The following is a 24,296-nucleotide window of genomic DNA, read 5'->3' on the forward strand; positions in this document are numbered from 1 at the left end:
ATACAGTACATTTGGAAGGTATTCAGATTTTATTCCACATTTTGTTACGTTACAGCCTTATTCTAAAATTGTTTTTTTTTAAACCCCCCCCCTTAATCTAAACACAATACCCCATAATGACAAAGCAAAATCATATTTTGTATTTAAAAAAATAACTGAAATATCACATTTACACAAGTATTCTGACTCTTTACTCAGTACTTTGTTGAAGCGCCTTTGGCAGCAATTACAGCATCAAATCTTGGGTATGACGCTACAATCTTGGCACACCTGTATTTGGGGAGTTTCTCCTGTTGTTCTTTGCATATCCTCTCTATCTCTGTCAGGTTTGTTGCGGAGCGTTGCTGCACATCTATTGTCAGGTCTATCCAGAGATGTTTCATCTGGTTCAAGTCCGGGCTCTGGCTGGGTCACTCAAGGGCATTCAGAGACTTGTCCTGAAGCCACTCCTGCGTTATCTTGGCTGTGTGCTTAGGGTCGTTGTCCTGTTGGAAGGTGAACCTTCGCCCCAGGTCCTGAGCGCTCTGGAGCAAGTTTTCATCAAGGATCTCTTTGTACTTTTCTCTGTTAATATTTTCTTCAATCCTGACTAGTCTCCCAGTTCATACCGCTGAAAAACATTGCCACAGCATGATGCTGCCACCAGCATGCTTCACCGTAAAGATGGTGCCAGGTTTCCTGCAGACGTGACGCTTGGCATTCAGGCCAAGGAGTTCAATCTGGGTTTCATCAGACCTTAGAATCTTGTTTCTCATGGTCTGAGAATCTTCAGTTGCCTTTTGGCAAACTCCAAGCGGGCTTTCATGTGCCTTCAACTGAGGAATACTTCAACTGAGGAATACATCAGTCTGTCCACTCTACCCAAAAAGGCCTGATTGGTGGAGTACTGCAGAGATGGTTGTCCTTCTGGAAGGTTCTCCCATCTCCACAGAGGAACTCTGTCAGAGTGACCATCGGGTTCTTGGTTACCTCCCTGACCAGGGCCCTTCTCCCCCGATTGCTCAGTTTGGACAGGTGGCCAGATCTAGGAAGAGTCTTGGTGGTTCCAAACTTCTTCTATTTAAGAATGACGGAGGCCACTATGCTCTTGCAGATCTTCAATGCTGCAGACATTTTTTGGTATCTTCCCCCAGATCTGTGCATCAACACAATCTTGTCATGGAGCTCAGACATTTCCTTCAACTTTCATCACTTAGATTTTGCGCTCACATGCACGGTCAACTGTGGGACCTTATATAGACAGGTCTGTGCCTTTCCAAATCATGTCCAATCAATTGAATTTACCACAGCTCAATTTCAAGTCTCATAGCGAAGGGTTTGAATACGTATGTAAATAAAGTATAATTTTTGTGCAAAAACCTGTTTTTGCTTTGTCATTATTGGGTAGTGTTTGTAGATTCATGAGGAGAAAATCTATTTTAGAATAAGGCTGTAACGTAACAAAATGTAGAAAAAGGGTCTGAATACTTTCCGAATGCACTGTAGGCTGCCACGCGTCTCCCCTGTATTGTCCCCCAGCCTCAGAATAATGCTGCATTCGTTAACCAAGTGGGAATTCACCACATACAACTGGGAAAATCGACTTGAATGGCCCTCCAACTGCTAATTACTAGTGGTAAATTTGTCCATCATCCTGTGCTCCCACACGATGACCTCTGTCACCTACTAAGGAAATAACCTAGATAACAGCATTTTCGGAAGTTAAATGCAACAAAACATTTCTAAATAGCAATCTATTAATATGGTTTTTGAACCCTTTAAATTTGTTTGCAAGCATGAGAGCTGTACTTTTAATTTATGGTTTACGCAGCTTGTAGCCAATCGGCATTTCTCAATGAGTTCAACATTTACATTTACGTCATTTAGCAGACGCTCTTATCCAGAGCGACTAGTATTTCCGACTTTACAACTGGTAAATTCCCACCTCCCACGAACGGCAGCATAAGTTCACAACCCCCCCCCCACCTAGATGCAAAACCCCGCCCACTGGGCTCTAGAGGTCAATTCCGTGGCATCGTAGAGAGATAATTCCTTCCCGTTTTACTACCGTACAGACATTTTTTAAATATTTTATCACACAAGCAGAGCAGCTACACATTAGCACACAGTAACAGTTGATGAGATCATACCGACACTGTTCTTTAAGTAAAATCAGATGCTGGTAATGTCTGACATTTTGCTGGGACTTAATTCACACATACAGTTTGGCCCCCGGGGTACTGATGACTAAAAGACCACACCCTCTGGGAATGAAAGCATGTCCCCTGTATTATAAGTGGAAAGTCCTCTCTACTGTTACACCTGATCCTTTAAAACACGAAGCTCATAATGTCTGAATACAACAGAGGGGGTTCTACTACCCCCCCCCCCATACTGCACCGCTCAGCACCAGGGTATGTGTCTCACGTGAAACACATGCATCTTTAAGTGCAGTAAATTGTCATATATTTTTATAGTCTCTCTTTGTAGGAATATATATGAACAAAATAACATGTGGTATAGCAGCTAGTTTGGTTTCTGGTAACACGTAGCTATAGGACAATGAGTGTGGCAGAGTGCTGGCCATGCTACAACACTGCCTCTTTTGCAGTGAGAGCAGGGATCACCTGTGTCCCAGTCGGACAAGGCTCATACCACCCACGCTTCAAGCCCCATGCAGATGACCCCAGTCCTCCCCCTCACAATCCCACGAGGCACATTGAGTTTCGTCTCGTTCCAGCTTGACCAAACCAAAGGCCTCGCCTGGAGGATACTGCACAGCAAGGCAAAGCCCTTCAAAATGTGACAAAACGGCTTGATAAAACTCAGAAATTTGAAAGCTTACTTTGAACAGTGCAAAATGAGTCCTCCACTAGAGGGTTAAAATGAACGATACAGATCTGTTAGCTAACTGTCCCCACCTTCAATTGATCAGTCTACATATTAAAAAATAATTCACATTAAAAATGAAATCATGAAACTGAATCCATGCAGCCATACATGCTGTGCTCTCTAACCCCAGACATTCCTAGACAGCATATCATGCTGACAGTAATGCCTGGATGAGATTATTATAACTAAACTAATTAACTGATCTCAGAGGAGCTCCAACTAAAATAGATACATCCTTGGTCTTTCAAATTCTTCTTTCCACCTAAAAACGGGCACATAATTCACTCCATTTACTAAAAAAACACGTATTGTGTCATGTCACCCCCACATAACCATTTTGTGGCATCAATCCTTGCCCCAGTTTACATTCTTTATCCGTTATCACCTGCCCATATCCGGTCATAATGGCCCAAAAATATACAAATCGGTATGTGAACCCTTTTTATGCATTAATGACTTATTGCACTAAAAGGTGTGACATCAGTTCCTTAGTTCAAATTTGACAAAAACGAACAGTGCTCTATTGCTGAAAATGAATGATAAATAAGAATAATCTCAAATCACAGAAGGATAAATAATAATTTTTAAAAAAGAGAGTGAAATCTGTAGCTACCACAGTGAAATCTGTAGCTACCACAGTGAACTCTGTAAAGGTTCTGAGTAGGTCCATGGTGTGGCCAGGGTTGATATTCTAAAAGTACGACAAACAATAGCTGTAAAAAAAATTTTTTTGTTGTAAATGCCTTTTGATAGAGATAGAGATTGCCGTGTTCAACTCTGACAGGCGCAATGACTGCAAGTAAATCCCCATTGGCTTAAAGAGAGCAGAGTAACTGGGCGAGCAGCTTGCCCTATGAAAAAGGGCATAGCTGTGATTCACAAGCGTTCTCGACTAACAGGCATCGCCATGGCAATCAGACTTCTACAGAACATACAAAGACGCACATATAACGACAACAAGCTAACGAAGACATTTAAAAGAGGACCATTTATACGTTTGAACATGGATAGGCAAGTCATCATATCAGCACTGGGTTGAGGAACAAGAATGATCCTCACTGGACCTGCTATGTCCCCACCCAACCCCTGAAACCATCCTTATCAATTCCCCTGTCTCGTCTTCTACACTCTGGCATTTTGAAAGTAAGACAAAAGCAAAAGTTGAGCACAGCTCAAGGAGCAGTATCAGAGACGATCCATTCATTAAAAACACAGCAAAGGAGAACAGGCTGGGAGAGGATTGGCTGGTTTCATATTGCATAACGTTGCTGTACTCCCTTCTGGTTGTTGTTATCCTTCGCGGCTTGGCATCCCCTCATCGGGACCAGAGCTGCGCCAGCCCAAAGTGCGATATGCGATGGCTGACCCCCACTAGGACACAGAGGCTGATGGGGTGGGGTGTTGGGAGGGGTATTCTACCTCTCAGGCGAAATACATAGTCCTCAGTGTGTCGTGATGAATCTGAACAGCCTTGGCGAGGGCCGTGGGGTCTCGGCCGTTACTCTGCCCCGAGACATGGCTGCCCTCCGCACTGCGTGTGTTCAAGAGAAGGAAGTGAGGAAACGAGAAAGGGAAAAGGACAGAAAGAGAAGAAGAGAACATTTATCTTGAATAAACTTGACTATTATTTTATAGTCAATACATGACGTCGGCCTCCAGTTTCTTTTTACCTGATAAACAGCACGAGACAGTGATTTTAGCCCTACAGAAAAGTATACTGATCACAATGAAATGAATCCCTTCCCCCCCCTCACCTGTCATGTTCTTTGTCCACCAGGTGGTAGCGGGCACGGAAGGCCACCAGGTGGGCGTAGTAGGCTGGCGCGGGGATGGAGACAGAGCGGGTGCAGCGGACGTAGGTGTGGCACAGCTGGTAGGTGAGCAGCTGAAACTCGTCAGCCGTGAAGCAGTTGTCGTCCCACAGGACGTGGTAATGGGATGGTCGGCTCGTACCCTGTAGGGAGAAGGCGAAGTCTGTAATTCCACAGGAACAATGAGGGTTCCATGGAGAGGATACCAGCATTGATTCAACACTGACAACGAAGTGTAGTGGAAAGCAATAGAGGCCGACGAACCTCTGAGAAAGTATCAATGACGGCAAGAGTCGACATTAGGGAGAAATAAGCAGGATATACTACCTGAACTTGTCCAATAAGAATGCTGACTTTAGTATTACAACGTTTTCCCATTTTATGCCTATTGAACATAACCCTGGTGTGAGTCTTGACACACACCTGTATTCCTGCGTGGCTGCAGAGGTAAAAGTCAAACTCATAGGGGTGAGTGATATCTGTGTCCACAGTGGTGCCTGCAGGAATGTTACCACTCCGTCCAACCTGCCAAAGAAACAACACTCCATTTAAAAAAACAGTTCAACAACCAATCTAAGCCCAGCAGATAAAGTCAATCATTAATGTACAAGGAGAGATCCATAGCACTGCTTACCCGCTCATTGCGGTCTGCACAGAAGAGGCGTGTGTGGTGGCGTTTCTGCACCACGATGTAGGTGATGCCCGGCTGGTACTCCTTCTCCAACATGATACAGGCTTCCCTGATCGCCAGCAGCTCATAGTACAGCACCTGCCACACAGAGAGAAGTCAACTCACCAGCAAAGAGTGGCACGCAGTGAAGAATTCAAGTTTAAGGCAAATAGTCTATGAAGAACATTTTTGTAATACGTGTATTCCTCAACATAGGGACATCATTTGGCTTGGCTGTCAACTTTAAATGAGAGATTGAAGGGGGACATAAGTATTTTAACTAACCTGTCTGAACTGTCCCTCTGACACACCATCCCTGTAAAATATGATTCTGGTGGGTTTGTAGCGGGTAGACTTGTAGAACTGGATGAGGAGCTCCCGCACCATGGAGGCCAGGTCCTGGATCACCTCCTGTCTGGGTCTCTGGACCCTCACTGTGGCACAGTACCTGCTGGGGTGGGCGTCCATACTGCCCACCACCTGGGACAGAAACATGACTTCTGACACCATGTTTCAGAACGCTATTGTAGCAAACTAGTAGATTACCAATGTACTAGAGCCATCAGACTCCATGTCAACTAGATAGACAAGGCAGTGTTTGTGAGGAAAGTGGAAATGGAAACTAGAGTGACAGGAAGAGACTGACCGCTGCGATGGATGGCTTCTTTCCGTCTCCGGCTGGAGGGTGAGTGACGTCGGCCCCCAGGAAGATAACAGGCTGCTGGAACACTGAGGGACTGGTGGAGAGAGAGACAAACATCAGACATATACTACAGCCCAAAACTTTGGGGTCACTGAAATGTCCTTGTTTTTGAAAGGAAAGCAATGTGTTTGTCCAATGCCAATTTCTCGAATGGAATAGCCTTCATTTCTCAGAACAAGAATAGACTTACGCGTTTCAGAAGAAAGGTATTTGTTTCTGGCCATTTTGAGCCTGTAATCAAACCCACAAATGCTGATGCTCCAGATTCTCAGTCCGAAGAAGGCCAGTTTTAATGCTTATTTAAATCAGGACAACAGTTTTCAGCTGTGCTGACATAATTGCAAAAGGGTTTTCTAATGATCAATTAGCCTTTTAAAATTACAAACTTGGATTAGCTAACACAACGTGCCATTGGAACACAGGAGTGATGGTTGCTGATAACGGGCCTCTGTACACCTATGTAGATATATCTTTAAATCAGCCGTTTCCAGCTACAATAGTTATTCACAACGTCTACACTGTATTTCTGATCAATTTGATGTTATTCTAATGGACACATTTTTTTTTCCAATAATAAGGACATTTCTAAGTGACCCCAAACTTTTGAACAGTCGTGCATGTCCTAATAGGTTTTTGTCATACACTACATAGGTGTTTTCCATCATAAAGTATATAGGCGTTTCTGCTAAATAGGGGTTTTCTGCCTGTGGCCACACCCACTCTTTCACTATGCTTTACCGTTGGTGTGGGACCAGGATGTTGTTGATGCCCCCCAGTTTGACGTTGATCTTGAGGCAGAGGTTGGAAAGGGTCTGGGGGGACGTCTTCACCACGTTCTTCACCTGGACACACTGAGTGGCCATGCCGAGGAGGGTGTCTCCAACCCGCTTTACCTCAGCTGTTAGAGAGACAAAGGGAACCATTTTACACCTGGTGCCATATTGTAGGACACAGGTAACCATTTACATCCAATGCCATATTGTAGATGCCGGGAAACATCTTACACTTAATGCCATCTTGTACATGGTATACTCTGGCTATGGAAATAACCAAAATAAATACACAGACTGTGGAAAATACACAATTAGTAGAGGTCGACCGGTTATGATCTTTCAACTCCGATACAGAATATTGGAGGAGCAAAATATATACATTTGTAATAATGACAATTACAACAATACTGAACAAACAATGAACACTTATTTCAAAGTAATATAATACATAAATAAAATCTATTTAGTCAAATAAATAATGAAATATGTTCAATTTTGGTTTAAATAATGCAAAAACACAGTGTTGGAGAAGAAAAGTAAATGTGCCATGTAAAAAAGCTAACGTTGAAGTTCCTTGCTCAGAACATGAGAACATATGAAAGCTGGTAGTTCCTTTTAACAAGAGTCTTCAATATATATATATATATATTTAGTATAGGATTTTTTTCTCTCTCTATACAATTTGTATTTCATATGCCTTTGACTATTGGATGTTCTTATAGGTACTATAGTATTGCCAGCCTAATCTCGGGAGTTGATAGGCTTGAAGTCAAACAGCACTGTGCTTCAAGCATTGCAAAGAGTTGCTGGCAAACGCAGGAAAGTGCTGTTTGAATGAATGCTTACAAGCCTGCTGCTGCCTACCACCGCTCAGTTAGACTGCTCTATCAAATATCAAATCATAGACAATTATAATATAATAAAACACACAGAAATACGAGCCTTAGGTCATTAATATGGTCAAATCCGGAAACGATCATTTCGAAAACAAAACATTCATTCTTTCAGTGAAATACAGAACCGTTCCGTATTTCATCGAACGGGTGGCATCCATAAGTCTAAATATTGCTGTTACATTGTACAACCTTCAATGTTATGTCAAAATTATGTACAATTCTGGCAAATTAATTATGGTCTTTGTTAGGAAGAAATGGTCTTCACACAGTTCGAGCCAGTCGGCCCAAACTGCTGCATATACCTCGACTTTGCTTGCACAGAACGCAAGAGAAGTGACACAATTTCCATAGTTAATATTGCCTGCTAACATGAATTTCTTAACTATATATGAAAGTTTTAAAAAATATACTTGTGTATTGATTTTAAGAAAGGCATTGATATTCATGGTTAGGTACATTGGTGCAACGACAGTGCTTTTTAAAACTCCCGACAACTGTATGTAAACTTACGACTTCAACTGTATATCCACAGTAAAACGAGTCCTATATCGACATAACCTGAAAGGCTGCCCAGCAAGGAAGAAGCCACTGATCCAAAACCGCCATCAAAAAGCAAGACTACGGTTTGCAACTGTACATGGGGACAAAGATAGTACTATTTGGAGAAATATCCTCTGATCTGATGAAACAAAAATAGAACTGCTTGGCCATAATGACTATCATAATGTTTGGAGCAAAAAGGGGGAGGCTTGCAAGCCGAAGAACACCATCCCAACCGTAAAGCACGGGGGATGCAGCATCATGTTGTGGGAGTACTTTGCTGCAAGAGGGACTAGTGCATTTCACAAAATAGATGGCATCATGCCGGTAGGAAAATTATGTGGATATATTGAAGCAATATCTCAAGACATCAGTCAGGAAGTTAAAGCTTAGTTGCAAATGGGTCTTCCAAATGGACAATGACCCCCAAGCATACTTCCAAAGTTGTAGCAAAATGGCTTCAGGACCACAGTCAAGGTATTGGAGTGGCCATCACAAAGCCCTGACCTCCATTCTATAGAAAATTTGTGGGCAGAACTGAAAAAGCGAACTCAATTACACCAGCTCTGTCAGGAGGAATGGGCCAAAATTCACCCAACTGATTGTGGGAAGCTTGGCTACCTGAAACGTTTGACCAAAGTTAATCAATTTAAAGGCAATGCTACCAAATACTAATTGAGTGTATGTAAACTTCTGACCCACTGGGAATGTGATGAAAGAAACAAAAGCTGAAATAAATCACTCTACAATTATTCTGACATTTCACATTCTTAAAATAAAGTGGTGATCCTAACTGACCTAAAACAGGGCATTTTTACTAGGATTAAATGTCAGGAATTTAAATATATTTGGCTAAGGTGTATGTAAACTTCCGACTTCAATTGTAGATACTTTTGTACCCGTTTCCTCCAGCATCTTCACAAGGTCCTTTGCTGTTGTTCCGAGATTGATTTTCACTTTTCACAACAAAGTACGTTCATCTCTAGGAGACAGAACGCGACTCCTTCCTGAGGGGTATGACGGCTGTGTGGTCCCATGTTGTTTACAATTGCGTACTATTGTTTGTACAGATGAACGTGGTACCTTTAGGCATTTGGAAATTGCTCCCAAGAATGAACCAGACTTGGAGGTCTACAATTTTTTTCTGAGGTTTTGGCTGATTTCTTTTGATTTTCCCATGATGTTAAGCAAAGAGGCACTGAGTGTGAAGATAGGCCTTGAACTACATCCACAGGTACACCTCCAAATGACTAAAATGTTGTCAATTAGCCTGTTGTCGATCAGAACCTTCTAAAGCCATGACATCATTTTTCTGGAATTTAAAGGCGTAGTCAACTTAGTGTATGTCATCTTGATCCATTGGAATTGTAACACAGTGAATTATAAGTGAAATAATCTCTGTAAACAATTTTTTGAAAAATGACAAAGCATCTTGCCACCGTGATGTAATTAAATGTATCACACGCCACATTAAACAATGCTACTTCATATGATGTTTTCATACATTTACATTTACATTTAAGTCATTTAGCAGACGCTCTTATCCAGAGCGACTTACAAATTGGTGCATTCACTTTATGACATCCAGTGGAACAGCCACTTTACAATAGTGCATCTAAATATTTTAAGGGGGGAAGGGGGGGTGAGTAGGATTACTTTATCCTATCCTAAGTATTCCTTAAAGAGGTGGGGTTTCAGGTGTCTCCGGAAGGTGGTGATTGACTCCGCTGTCCTGGCGTCATGAGGGAGTTTGTTCCACCATTGGGGAGCCAGAGCAGCGAACAGTTTTGACTGGGCTGAGCGGGAACTGTACTTCCTCAGTGGTAGGGAGGCGAGCAGGCCAGAGGTGGATGAACGCAGTGCCCTTATTTGGGTGAAAGGCCTGATCAGAGCCTGGAGGTACTGAGGTGCCGTTCCCCTCACAGCTCCGTAGGCAAGCACCATGGTCTTGTAGCGGATGCGAGCTTCAACTGGAAGCCAGTGATATCCTACATTACTCATCTCATATGTATATACTGTACTCTATACCATCTACTGCATCTTGCCTATGCCGTTCGGGCATCACTCATTCATATATTTGTATGTACATATTCGTATCCATTCCTTTGTGTATAAGAGGTAGTTGTTGTGAAAGTGTTAAGTTAAATTACTTGTTAGATATTACTGCATGGTCGGAACTAGAAGCACAAGCATTTCGCTACACTCGCATTAACATCTGCTAAGCATGTGTATGTGACAAATACATTTGATTTGAAGTAGATGTCCTAACCGACTTGCCAAAACTATAGTTTGTTAACAAGAAATTTGTGGAGTGGTTGAAAAACAAGTTTTAATGACTCCAACCTAAGTATATGTAAACTTCAGACTTCAACAGTAGCTGTAAGCCCTGTCTTATGACTAAGAGCCGTTTGGGTGCAACTGCAGAATGTGACAGACCTTCTACAGAAAGTCACATGTATGGAAACTTGCAGAAAGGAGTACATAGTGTTTGTTCTTTTGAATGCAGTTAGCACAAGCTTGATAGCCCGAGGGCTCAACCGTCTATCTTAAGTCTGCACGGACAACTAATTACCTTTTACACACCATCTGCTGACTGCCACGTATACAGAAAGAGGTTGTATTTTCTCAATAAAGCAAGGACCCGACTATGTTTGTTAAGCTTTCAACTCTGAGCCATTATTGGTGATGGTTGATGGCTTCGTTTTTGTAAATTTTATAAAATTGTTGTTTGAAAGAGTCAGTCTCTTTCTTCCTATAGAATTGCTAACACAATTTGGCGACTAGGAGGGATGACAACTCCGCTTGCTGAATGCTCCCGAGGAGACCGAGGGATGACGTATGTACGTCGTCCCCACAGTGACTGTACGTACATACCCCAACCAGAATCAGTGGATAACAGACAACATTCGCACTGAGCTAAAAGGGTAGAGCCGCTGCTTTCAAGAAGCGGAACTCTAACCCAGAAGCTTATAAGAAATCCCGCTATTCCCTCAGATGAACCATCAAACAGGCAAAGCGTCAATACAGGACTAAGATCGAATAGTACTACACCGGCTCCGATGCTCAATGGCTGTGGCAGGGCTTGCAAACTATTATAGACTACAAAGTGAAGCACAGCCGAGAGCTGCCCAGTGATACGAGCCTACCAGACGAGCTAAATAAATTATATTCTTGCTTCGAGGCAAGTAACACTGAAACATGCATGAGAGCATCAGCTGTTCCGGACGACTATGTGATCACACTCTCCGCAGCCGATGTAAGACCTTTAAACAGGTCAACATTCACAAGGCCGCAGGGCCAGACGGATTATCAGGACGAGCATGTGCTGACCAACTGGCAAGTGTCTTCATTGACATTTTCAACCTGTCCCTGACCGAGTCTGTAATACCAACATGTTTCAAGCAGACCACCATAGTCCCTGTGCCCAAGAACACTAAGGTAACCTGCCTAAATAAATACCGACCCGTAGCACTCATGTCTGTAGCCGTGAAATGCTTTGAAAGGCTGGTCATGGCTCACATCAACACCATTATCCCAGAAACCCTAGACCCACTCCAATTTGCATACCACCCCAATAGATCCACAGATTGCACTCCACACTGCCCTTTCACACCTAGACAAAAGGAACACCCTATGCAAAAATGCTATTCATTGACTACAGCTCAGCGTTCAACACCATAGTGCCTTCAAAGCTGATCACTAAGCTAAGGATACTGGGACTAAACACCTTCCTCTGCAACTGGATCCTGGACTTCCTGACAGGCCACCCCCGAGTGGGGAAGGTAGGCAACAACACATCCGCCACACTGATCCTCAACACAGGGGCCCCTCAGGGGTGCATGCTCAGTCCCATCCTGTACTCCCTGTTCACTCATTAAGTTTGCTGATGACAACAGTGGTAGGCCTGATCACCGACAACGATGAGACAGCCTATAGGGAGGAGGTCAGAGACCTGGCCGGGTGGTGCCTGAATAACAAACTATCCCTCAACGAAACCAAGACTAAGGAGATGATTGTGGACTACAGGAAAAGGAGCAACGAGCACGTCCCCATTCTCATCGGCGGGGCTGTAGTGGAGCAGGTTGAGAGCTTCAAGTTCCTTGGCATCCACATCACCGACAAATTAACATGGTCCAGGCACATCAAGACAGTCGTGAAGAGGGCATGACAATGCCTATTAACCCTCAGGAGAAAAGGTTTGGCATGGGTTCTAAGATCCTCAAAATGTTTTACAACTGCACCACCGAGAGCATCCTGCTGGGGTGTATCACTGCATGGTATGGCAACTGCTCGGTCACGCAAGGCACTACAGAGGGTAGTGCGTATGGTCCAGCACATCACCAGGGCCAAGCTTCCTGCCATCCAGGATCTCTATACCAGGCGGTGTCAGAGGAAGGCCCTAAAAATTGTCAGACTCCAGCCACCCTAGTCATGGACTGTTCTCTCCGCTACCGCACAGCAAGAGGTACCCGAGCACCAAGCCTAGGTCCATGAGGCTTCTAAACAGCTTCTACCCCCAAGCCATGAGACTCCTGAACAGCTAATCAAATGGCTACCCAGATTATTTCAATTGCCCACTCCCCACCTTACTACGCTGCTGCTACTACTCTCTCGTTATCACTTTAATAACTCTACTTACGTTTTAATATTACCTCAATTACCTCGCCACCGGTGTCCCCGACATCGACTCTGTACCAGTACTCCCTGTATTGTTACCCCCTGCTATTGTTATTTACTGGTGATCTTTAATTTGTTGTTCTTATCTCATACTTTTTTGTTGTTGGTATTTTCTAAAAACTGCATTGTTGGTTAAGGGCTTGTAAGTAAGCATTTCACTGTAAGGTCTACACCAGTTGTATTCTGCGCATGCGACAAATAAAATGTGATTTGTGTAAGAGAAGCCAGGAGAGAGTCCTTATGAAAGCAATTCCAGAATAAGATCCTGAGGTACTATAGCGATACCAGGACAAAGTCCTGAAGAAATATGACACGAGTTACCATCGTCAGGTGTAAATGTATGAGCTATGTGATTCCAGGACAGGGTCCTGAAGAAATTTGCAATGGGTTATCATCGTCAGGTGTAAATGTATGAGCTATGTGATTCCAGGACAAAGTCCTGAAGAAATATGCCATGGGTTACCATCGTCAGGTGTAAATGTACGAGCTATGTGATTCCAGGACAAAGTCCTGAAGAAATTGGGTATAAAATTGGGTATAACAAAGTCCCACCATTTGGGTATAACATTTGAAATAAAATAATGAAGAAATTATATTAATTATATTTTATTATTTTATATTAAACTATATAAATTATATAAAAATATATTTTAGATTCATAAGAAAGGAAGATGGGTGGGTTCAGATTTCTAAACTTGAAATATGATTCATCATTAGTTATAATAGAGACATGAGGGGTGGCATAGTCTAGGGTCTACACCAGAAGTTAATGGTTATCTGTAGGAGGAAGGTATATGGTGGGTGCAATTAAGATTGGAATGTGCTGAGTGTAGGGAAAACGATCACGTGGCAGGCACTGATAAGGGGGAGAGAGCCATGGATTAGTGATGAAGGGGGTCGAGGTCAGGTCACATTAAGGGAGAAGGAACAGTTTATTGCCCGTATCACTTTGTTTCCTGCCTAGCAGCAGAGATGGAGTGTTGAGAGAAGGAAGAGATTCCACCCCAAAGTGGATTCAAACCCACTGCTCAAAAAAATAAAGGGAATACTAAAATAACACATCCTAGATCTGAATGAATGAAATATTCTTGTTAAATACTTTTTCTTTACATAGTTGAATGTGCTGACAAAAAAAATCACACAAAAATGATCAATGGAAATCAAATTTATCAACCCATGGAGGTCTGGATTTAGAGTCACACTCAAAATTAAAGTGGAAAACCACACTACAGGCTGATCCAACTTTGATGTAATGTCCTTAAAACAAGTCAAAATGAGGCTCAGTAGTGTGTGTGGCCTCCACGTGCCTGTATGACCTCCCTACAAACGCCTGGGCATGCTCCTGGTGAGGTGGCAGATGGTCTCCTGAGGGATCTCCTCCCAGACCTGGACTAAAGCATCCGCCAACTCCTGGACAGTGTGGTGCAACGTGGCGTTGGTGGATGGAGCGAGACATGATGTCCCAGATGTGCTCAATTGGATTCAGGTCTGGGGAACGGGCGGGCCAGTCCATAGCATCAATGCTTTCCTCTTGCAGGAACTGCTGACACACTCCAGCCACATGAGGTCTAGCATTGTCTTGCATTAGGAGGAACCCAGGGCCAACCGCACCAGCATATGGTCTCACAAGGGGTCTGAGGATCTCATCTCGGTACCTAATGGCAGTCAGGCTACCTCTGGCGAGCACATGGAGGGCTGTGCGGCCCCCCAAAGAAATGCCACCCCACGACTGACCCACCGCCAAACCGGTCATGCTGGAGGATTTTGCAGGCAGCAGTACTCCACGGCGTCTCCAGACTGTCACGTGCTCAGTGTGAACCTGCTTTAATCTGTGAAGAGCACAGGGCGCCAGTGGCGAATTTGCCAATATTGGCGTTCTCTGGCAAATGCCAAACGTCCTGCACGGTGTTGGGCTGTAAGCACAACCCCCCACCTGTGGACATCAGGCCCTCATACCACCCTCATGGAGTCTGTTTCTGACCGTTTGAGCAGACACATGCACATTTGTGGCCTGCTGGAGGTCATTTTGCAGGGCTCTGGCAGTGCTCCTCCTCCTTGCACAAACGCGGAGGTAGCGGTCCTGCTGCTGGGTTGTTGCCCTCCTATGGCCTCCTCCACGTCTCCTGATGTACTGGCCTGTCTCCTGGTAGCGCCTCCATGCACTGGACACTACGCTGACAGACACAGCAAACCTTCTTGCCACAGCTCGCATTGATGTGCCATCCTGGATGAGCTGTACTACCTGAGCCACTTGTGTGGGTTGTAGACTCCGTCTCATGCTACCACTAGAGTGAAAGCACCGCCAGCATTCAAAAGTGACCAAAACATCAGCCAGGAAGCATAGGAACTGAGAAGTAGTCTGTGGTCACCACCTGCAGAACCACTCCTTTATTGGGGGTGTCTTGCTAATTGCCTATAATTTCCACCTGTTGTCTATTCCATTTGCACAACAGCATGTGAAATTTATTGTCAATCAGTGTTGCTTCCTAAGTGGACAGTTTGATTTCACAGAAGTGTAATTGACTTGCAGTTACATTGTGTTGTTTAAGTGTTCCCTTTATTTTTGTTGAGCAGTGTATATACCACCACTGGTGGAACCATGTCTTTGTCTGTTCAGCTTTTCGATCCTTCGGGGTGAATAAACTTGGTTTAAGCTTTCATAGTGTCCATTGAGATCTTACTCTGATATTTAGAACCGAACACTAATTAAACACTGTTGTTTGTGTTTGAGTGTGTGTGTATAGTGGAGTTTCACAATGGGAGTCAAGAGCAGCAAGGGAGAACCTTGCCTGACCGGTCATCTCACGGGGCCAGTGAAGGTCATGGCAGATAAATGGGGCAGGGACATTCTGGAATAGGTACCGCTCTGGCACAAAGTAGCAGATTTTCTCTTAAAAAGGTACATTGAGTGAAATTTTATTAGCAGAATTGTAGAAATAACTTTTTGAAGTTTGAGGAAACCAAGAAAGCCTAGAAATGTCTAATAGATTGCCGTATGTTTAGAAAGTGGGAGAGGGAAGCCAAAAGACAGACAGGAAAGTTAAATGAATAACGCTGAAAGAAAGTAACAAGAAACACACGGAAGAAGATAAGAAAATAAGGAGAAACACAGATGATGATGACTTTCCACCCACAGCAGCTCTCTCAGCCGTCTGTCCCTCACCGTGGCTCTACCAGCAGACCACTCGGAGGAGCAGAAATCCGTTCTGTGCACCGCCCACATTGAGTCCGGTCTCTAGTGTTGGACTCTGGGAACTTAGTCCACCATCGACGCCGACCCCTACGTGTAAGTTCCTTACCCGCAACGGTCACGACCAGAACAGGTTAAAAAACGGGGGGGGGGGGCGAACACAACCTTTCTCCAGGCACCTCTGGTAACGTTCTCTAATTCACAACTGCGATCTGTGGACGGTGAAGATGTCGAATGGCACCCTCTCGTTGACATCCAAAAGACTTGGACGAAATGAAGAAGGACATTGCTAATGAACTTACAAATCTTACAAAGGACACTGGTGATTTTACCACACAGCTACTTAAGTTGGCCGTACAAGCCATCTACAGCTGAGATCACGCACATTTGCCGTGTCAAGATGAAGTTGCGATGGGCAGACGTTGAGGGAGGCTTTGATGAGAACTACCAATGAGAAGAGGGTGGAGCGTATCAGACCCAACTGGTTACACTGTGTGATCAAATAAAATAAACATTACCCACCCATGACTGATTGGGCAGCTATCCATAGTTGCAAGCAAAAAGCTAACACTACAGACATGGGCTGAAAACCTGCTACTGAAAGCATAGCGGGCTCAAACCAATGACTGATGGCCGCCGCAATGACTATGACAGCCTCTTTAAATCTGCCCCAATGAATGGAATTTTGCCAGCCCTTAGTAAACAGGTAAAAATGACCTGCATTGGCTGGGAAACAGTCTACAAGCAGTTATTGAACACTGCAAACATGCTGAGAGGCAGCAACTGTCTCAAGAAGACAAGACAAAACAGAGAATAGAAAAAGAAGGAAGTTACAAGCTGCACAGTTGGCTTTTTAATCAAGGACAGGGCCAGCAGAGGCAGGCTCAGCGAAGACCTCAAAATGATGGACAGAGGGGAAGAGGAACAGGTAGATGAAGAGGGGGAGTCAGTGCTAACGGGTGGGCCAGACAAGAGAAACAACAGGAAATGAGCTTGTTACAATTGCGGAAAGGAGGGATATTTCGCCAGAACATGGGGGCAGTGGGATGGGGAGGGGGCGTAGGAAAACCGGACCTCCACCGAAAACAACGCTTTACAACCCACATATGGACTGACGCAAGATCGAGCCAGCTGACACCCTTAGACAGCATTTAAAGATTTTTTTAAAACCCCCGTGAGGAGCCAATGGTTTGTCTCTTCGTCAGTGGTGAGCCAATCACATTTCTAGAAGATACTCTCTCTGCAATGTCTGTCATAGATTTGGAATTGATGTCCAAACCTCCCACCACTATAAGAGCCTCGGGAGCGACTCTGAAAGAGTTAATAACACATGCATTTACCATCAATACATTTTTGGGGGAATGTTGTCCTGTAATTTTGTCAGGAAGCGATCCTCTCTGTAAATTGGGAATTCATATTCTTTGTGAAGGAAACGGCCTCCCTGTTGTACAGCCTCAGGTCACCTCATGATGTTGTCCGACATGGTCTGAACATGAGTATTCATGAGTATCCATGGGTTATTCATGGGTCACACTATGACCCCACTTATTAAAATTTTATCAACTGCTCACAGTTATTGGAAACAGAAGGTAGTTTTATGTCACAGACGGGCTTACATTGCACCGCACATTTCTCACTATTGACAAGAGATTTAGATTATAAACAAAGTTGGCTGACCGGGACCATATCCAAGAGAGCTTACTTTGCAGTGATATGTATAGTGGGCCCCAATTTTATGCTTTAAGTGTTAAATTGACTACAGAACAGGCTTTGTTGTATGTATTTATGTATCGGTAGCTAAAAACAGATGTTGCTGCTTGGGAGGATATTGGTATTTGGTTGAAGTCTGTCTTGCAGGGATGGGTCTAAATTCTCCCCCAGCATTCATACTTCCTGTGTTCCATGGCTGTACATGTTCAATGAGATGTACATGGCCTTGATAGCACTAAACAGATGATTTGGTTGAACCGGCTTACTGTCACACCTAAGGGCCCACACAGACCAAGCTGAACTCAGTATCCCCTAAGTGGGGAAGCTATATCAAGGGGATTACCCCTGTTCATGCTTCATTGGTAGAAAGAGGAGCTATTGTGTCTTGTCCAGGCTCTCCCTGTAATACCGCCATTCTTTCTGTATGAAAAGGCTCAGGTGATTGCCGTTTTGTTCAAGATCTCAGACCTGTTAACGATGCAGTTTATGCAATGACTCCTGCTGTGCCAAACCCCATTATGATTCTATCTTCTGTGCGGCAAAATGGTTTTCAGTTGTTGATTTGGCTAATGCTTTTTTATAGCATTCCCGTCGCACCAGAATCACAGTTCTGGTTCGTGTTTAAGATTTTAAACAAGTGTTTGACTTGGACCGTCTGCCACCAAGGATACTCAGAATCTCCGGTGGTATTTTCTGCTGCTTTGGCACAAAATTAATACAGTATGTCGACCTGTTACTGTGTTCTGAACAAGCATGAGAAGTCAACACCAGAGCTCTATTAGTGTTTCTTTCTGAAAATGGCAGAGAGAGGTCAGGGTGGGGTTTACAGACCTGCTCCACAATGCCAGCACAATCGTGGGGTTACCCATTATCATCAGTTGCCAATTTTTTTAAACCATTACTTTTACTCAAGTAGTATTTTACAGGGTGACTTTTACTTCTTACTTGAGTAAAAGTAAAGATACCTTAATAGAAAATGACTCAGTATGACAATGTTGTACTTTTTCCACCACTGCCTACGCAGGTACGACTGACTGCTATAGATACTTAAAAGTGCAAAACTGCCATCACATCTGTCAGCTCAGGCTGCAGAATTATTTTCACTGACTAGGGTGTGCATTCTAGCTAAGGATAAAACTGTTACCATTCATACTGATAGCAGATACGCGTTCGGGGTGGTGCACGATTTTGGAACATTGTAGCTGCATCGTGGGTTCCTTACATCATCTGGTAAGACTGATTGCGAAACTATATGAAAGACTGTCTCTAAAAGGGAATGCTATGGCTGCCATGGCTGCAAAGGCAGCTGCCGTGTTGATTGTTTCCCCCCACTCTCCAAATGGTTTCACTTCCTGTTTCTGCAGAAAATATGTTTTAATTACATGATGTTTCTGATCTGCAATCAGGTGCAGAGCCTGGGGAGGTGAGACAGTGGAGGAAGAAGTGTTCCTTTGACAGCCTTCCCCTTTTGCCCAGGTCTTGCTTCCCCTATGTGGCCAAGTTGACACACATGGCCAAGATCATGTGTCAAAAGGGGGAGTAGTAGAAATTGTACATCATTTTTTGGTTTCCTCCTGGATTTTGTGCTAAGTGTTTGATTTGTATGACTAAAAACACAGGCAAAGGCTGCCTATGTCAACCCACCCAAGGCCCGAAGACCCTTTTGAGCACATAATGATGGACTTCATTGAGCTTACTCCATGCCAGGGGTATACGTACTGCCTGGTTGATGCCTTCTCCAAATGGGTAGAAGCATTTCTTTGTAAGCATGCCACAGCAATGGCTGTAGCAAAGAACCTACTAAGGGAAATCATCCCTAAGTGAGGTCTGCCGTCCAAATGAACAGCTCTCATTTTGTAAATAGTGTTATTCCGAACATCTCTGAAAATTTGCAGATTGACCTGTAAATGCATTGTGGTAATCATCCATCCAGTGGTGATCTCATAGAGAGAGCCAACCAAACACTGAAAATTAAATTGATTAAACTGATGACTGAGACCGGATTGCCATGGGTAACAGTAATGCCTCTGGCTCTGATGTACATAACTGGCTGGACAAGCGCATCGTACCACTGGTTTAGCACCTCATGAAAGACTCACAGGAAGGGTGAGGAACCCTAACCCACAATATTGCTTAACAGGTTGACATTGATGGGTTGCAAGAGTCAACTGGTAAGTTACTGTGCTGCACTTAACAATGTTCTGAAGTCTAGTTTTCCCAGGGTAGCACTTATTTGTTTTTCCTTTGCCTAGATGTGTGGTATGGATGGGGGTGGGGCTAGGTCTACATAAAGGGTGCACATTTTAAACAATTCACAAAAAGCTCTGACGAAGGCCGATACGTAAGCTTATTAAATATCAGTGATACTATCAAGAGCAGTGTGCGGTTTCCTTTTTCCTTCATATTTTTCCCAGGGTGAAAGTGGCTTTACCTGAATCAAAGGAAGGACCACTCCACAAACTTCAACCAGGCAATTGGGTGGTCATCAAGGACCTCCGCAGAAAGACCTAGCACCAACAGCGCTGGAATGGTCCATTCCAAGTGCTTCTGACAACCCAGACAGAGGTGAAAGTTGCCGAGAGGTCTATGTGGGTTCAGGCAAACCACTGTAGGAAGGTGCCCCACAACCCAGGCGAGGATGTACTAGCTGATGTCCCGTCGTAGGCAACCCCAGATGCCATGGGAGAACCAGGACCAGACTCTACGCATCATGTTTGTTGCTTTCGTGGTCAGTCTTCGCATTGCAGCTGCTGTATGGGTATGTTGCTAGCACGAGGGTGGAGTGTGCCAAATGATAGGTGACCATTGATGTACATTCATACCCTAGAAGGCCAGAATCCCAGTTCGCCTCTTCACTGTTGACGTTGAGACTGGTGTTTTGCGGGTACAATTTAATGAAGCTGCCAGTTTAGGACTTGTGAGCCATCTGTTTCTCAAACTAGACACTAATGTCATTGTCCTGTTGGTAATTTGTGCACCGGGGCCTCCCACTCCTTTTTCTATTCTGGTTCGAGCCAGTTCGCGCTGTTCTGTGAAGGGAGTAGTACACATCGTTTTACGAGATCTTCAGTTTATTGCCAATTTCTCACATGGAATAACCCTCATTTTCTCAGAACAAGAATAGAATGATGAGTTTCAGAAGAATGTTATTTGGCCATTTTGAGCCAGTAATCGAACCCACAAATGCTGATGCTCCAGATACTCAACTATTCAGACCCGTTGTATTGCTTCTTTAAACAGAACAGCAGTTTTCAGCAGTGCTGACATAATAGCAAAAGGGTTTTCTAATGATCAATTAGCCTTTTAAAATGATAAAATTGGATTAGCTAACATGACGTGCCATTGGAACACAGGAGTGATGTTGCTGATAATGGGCCTCCGTCTGCCTATGTAGACATTCCATAAAAATCTGCCGTTTCTAGCTACAATAGTCATTTGCAACATTAATGTTTACACTGATGTTATTTTCAATGGACAAAAACTGTGTTTTTCTTTAAAACAAGGACATTTCTAAGTGACCCCAAACTTTTGAACAGTAGTGTACATAAGTATTCAAACCCTTTGTTGTGAGACTCAAAATTGAACTCCGGTGCATCCTGTTTCCATTGATCATCCTTGAGATGTTTCTACAACTTGCAGTCCACCTGTGGTAAATTCAATTGATCGGACATGATTTGAAAAGGCACACACCTTTCTATATAAAAAGGTCCCAGAGTTGATAGTGCATGTCAGAACAAAAACCAAGGCAGGAGGTCGAAGGAATTTCCGTAGAGCTCCGAGACAGAATTGTTTCTAGGCACAGATTTGGGGAAGGGTACCAAAACATTTCTGCAGCATTGAAGGTCCCCAAGAATACAGTGGCCTCCATCATTCTTAAAATGGAAAAGTTTGGAAGCACCAAGACTCTTCCTAGAAATGGTCGCCCGGCAAAACTGAGCAATCGGGGTAGAAGGGCATTGGTCAAGTCTCTGACCTTGAAATAAGATTCTCTGGTCTGATGAAACCAAGACTGAACTCTATGGCCTGAATGCCAAGCTTCACGTCTGGAGGAAACCTGGCACCATCCCACCGGAGAAAGAGGGTGGTGGCAGCATCCATGTGGTGGGAATGTTTTTCAATAGCAGGGACTGGGAGACTAGTCAGGATCGAGGGAAAGATGAACAGAGCAAAGTACAGAGAGATCCTTGTTGAAAACCTGATCCAGAGTGCTCAGGACCTCAGACTGGGGCAAAGGTTCACCTTCCAACAGGAAAATGACCCTAAGCACACAGCCAAGACAACGCAGGAGTGGCTTCGGGACAAGTCTCTGAATGCCCTTGAATGACCCAGCAAGAGCCCGAACTTGAACCCCATCAAGCATCTCTGGAGAGACCTGAAAATGAATGTGCAGCGACTCTCCCCAACCAACCTGACAGAGATAGAGAGGATATGCAGAGAACAATGGGATAAATTCCAAAATACAGGTGTGCCAAGCTTGCAGTCAGTAGAAAGGCCTCTTTAGTGTCCTAAGTTTTCATAACTAACCTTAATTGCCTACCGTCTGTAAGCGGTTGGTGTCTTAACAACTGTTCCACAGGTGCATGTTCATTAATTGTTTATGGTTTATTGAACAAGCATGGGAAACAGTGTTTAAACCCTTTACAATGAAGATCTGTGAAGTTATTTGGATTTTTACATATTATCTTTGAAAGACAGGGTCCTGAAAAAGGGACGTTTCTTTTTTCGTTTATATCTCAATTGCAAAAGGTACTGTCCTTGGCTTGATAAAAACAACATTTTGGGCAGTATTTTTTTGAGAAAACATAAGAAACATTATTTGTTGAATACAGAGGTTCAATCCAGTGTGCCTTATGGCTATTAGCTGGACCACAATGTTTCCATTTGGGATAGTGATATCCGCACATACTATATGTCCTCTTCAGGTTGGGATGAGTAGCAGAGCAGCACAGATGGTCTCCCCGACTGCCCCTAAGAAGTCAGCAACATACTTCCGTGGACGCTAACACTATATGCGGGAACGTTTTGTGCCTCTTGCCACGGATAAGAAGTACCAGCTCAACCTACCTCAGTACCCCAATACTGACTGTATGTACCAGCTGCAGTGGTGCCCAGTGATATACAGTAGTGGGAAAAAAACACTACTCATCGTGAAAAGTGATTAAAGTAACACTCCCATTTACACTCCACTAAACCACTGGTGCCAACTGTTTAGAAAGGGCTGGGTAAGTACACTTGGTTTTGAGAGGTTATCAACATCAGTGGATCTATTATGAATTTGGTGAGATGTTTACAATGGCATGATAAAGTATGTGAACCCATTGCAATTAACAGGATTTCTGTATAAACTGATCATAAAATTGATCTGATCTTCATCTAAGTCACAACAATAGACAAACAGTCTGCTTAAACTAATAACACACAAATTATTATATGCTTTCATGTCTTCATTGAACACACCGTGGGAGCGTTACCTTACTCACAGTGCAGGGTTGGGAAAGTATGTGAAACCTTTGATTTAATAACTGGTTGACCCTCCTTTGGCAGCAATAACCTCAACCAAACATTTTCTGTAGTGGCGGATCAGATCTGCACAACGGTCAGGAGGAATTTTGGACCATTCCTCTTTACAAAACTGTTTCATTTCAGCAATATTCTTGGGATGTCTGGTGTGAACAGCTCTCTTGAGGTCATGCCACAGCATCTAATCGGTTTGAGGTCAGGACTCTGACTGGGCCACTCCAAAAGGTGCATCATCTTCTGTTGAAGCCATTCGGTTATTGATTTTCTTCTGTTTTTGGGTCGTTGTTCTGTTGCGTCACACAACTTCTGTTGAGCTTCAATTGGCGGACAGACAGCCTATCATTCTCCTGCAAAATGTCTTGATAAATTAATTCCCAAGTTTTTCCTGTCGATGACAGCAAGCTGTCCAGCCCTGAGGCAACAAACCAGCCCAAACCATGATCCTCCCTCCAGCATAGTTTACAGTTGGGATGAGGTTTTGACATGGGTGTGCTTTGCTTTTTTTCTCCTCAACACAGTGTTGTGTGTTCCTTTCAAACAACTCAACTGTAGTTTAATCTGTACACAGAATATTTTGCCAGTGGCACTGTGGAACATCCAGGTGTACGTTTGCAAACTTCAGATGGAAGAAGCCACTGCTGTCCTCCTGTGAACACTTGAGTGGGTTGTGTCACTGATGTGATCTTCCTGTCTGGTTTGGCGCCCCCCCCCTTGGTTTGTGCCGTGGCGGAGATCTTTGTGGGCTATACTTGTGGGCCACAGTGTCTCCTGACCCCTCCTGTCTCAGCCTCCAGTATTTATGCCGCAGTAGTTTGTGTCGGGGGGCTAGGGTCAGTTTGTTATATCTGGAGTACTTCTCCTGTCCTATCCGGTATCCTGTGTGAATTTAAGTGTGCTCTCTCTAATTCTCTCTTATTTTCTCTCTCTGAGGACCT

At 43.9% G+C, this 24,296-nt stretch overlaps 1 protein-coding gene across 1 annotated transcript in view; it reads right to left on the minus strand.

The window, feature by feature from the left end:
- Positions 1 to 1,017: 1,017 nt before the first annotated feature.
- Positions 1,018 to 24,296, minus strand: part of LOC124012974 (protein argonaute-3-like) — a 51,150-nt gene continuing 27,871 nt past the window's right edge. Inside the window, exons 13-19 of the mRNA XM_046327072.1 lie at positions 6,794 to 6,953; positions 5,999 to 6,089; positions 5,638 to 5,832; positions 5,317 to 5,451; positions 5,106 to 5,207; positions 4,626 to 4,825; positions 1,018 to 4,402 (exon numbers count right to left, since the gene is read on the minus strand). Coding sequence (XP_046183028.1) covers positions 4,294 to 4,402; positions 4,626 to 4,825; positions 5,106 to 5,207; positions 5,317 to 5,451; positions 5,638 to 5,832; positions 5,999 to 6,089; positions 6,794 to 6,953 — 992 coding nt within the window. The 3' untranslated portion in view covers positions 1,018 to 4,293. The remainder of the gene's footprint in view (positions 4,403 to 4,625; positions 4,826 to 5,105; positions 5,208 to 5,316; positions 5,452 to 5,637; positions 5,833 to 5,998; positions 6,090 to 6,793; positions 6,954 to 24,296) is intronic.

The sequence above is a fragment of the Oncorhynchus gorbuscha genome, linkage group LG24, assembly GCF_021184085.1.
Source record: "Oncorhynchus gorbuscha isolate QuinsamMale2020 ecotype Even-year linkage group LG24, OgorEven_v1.0, whole genome shotgun sequence".
NCBI lineage: Eukaryota > Metazoa > Chordata > Actinopteri > Salmoniformes > Salmonidae > Oncorhynchus > Oncorhynchus gorbuscha.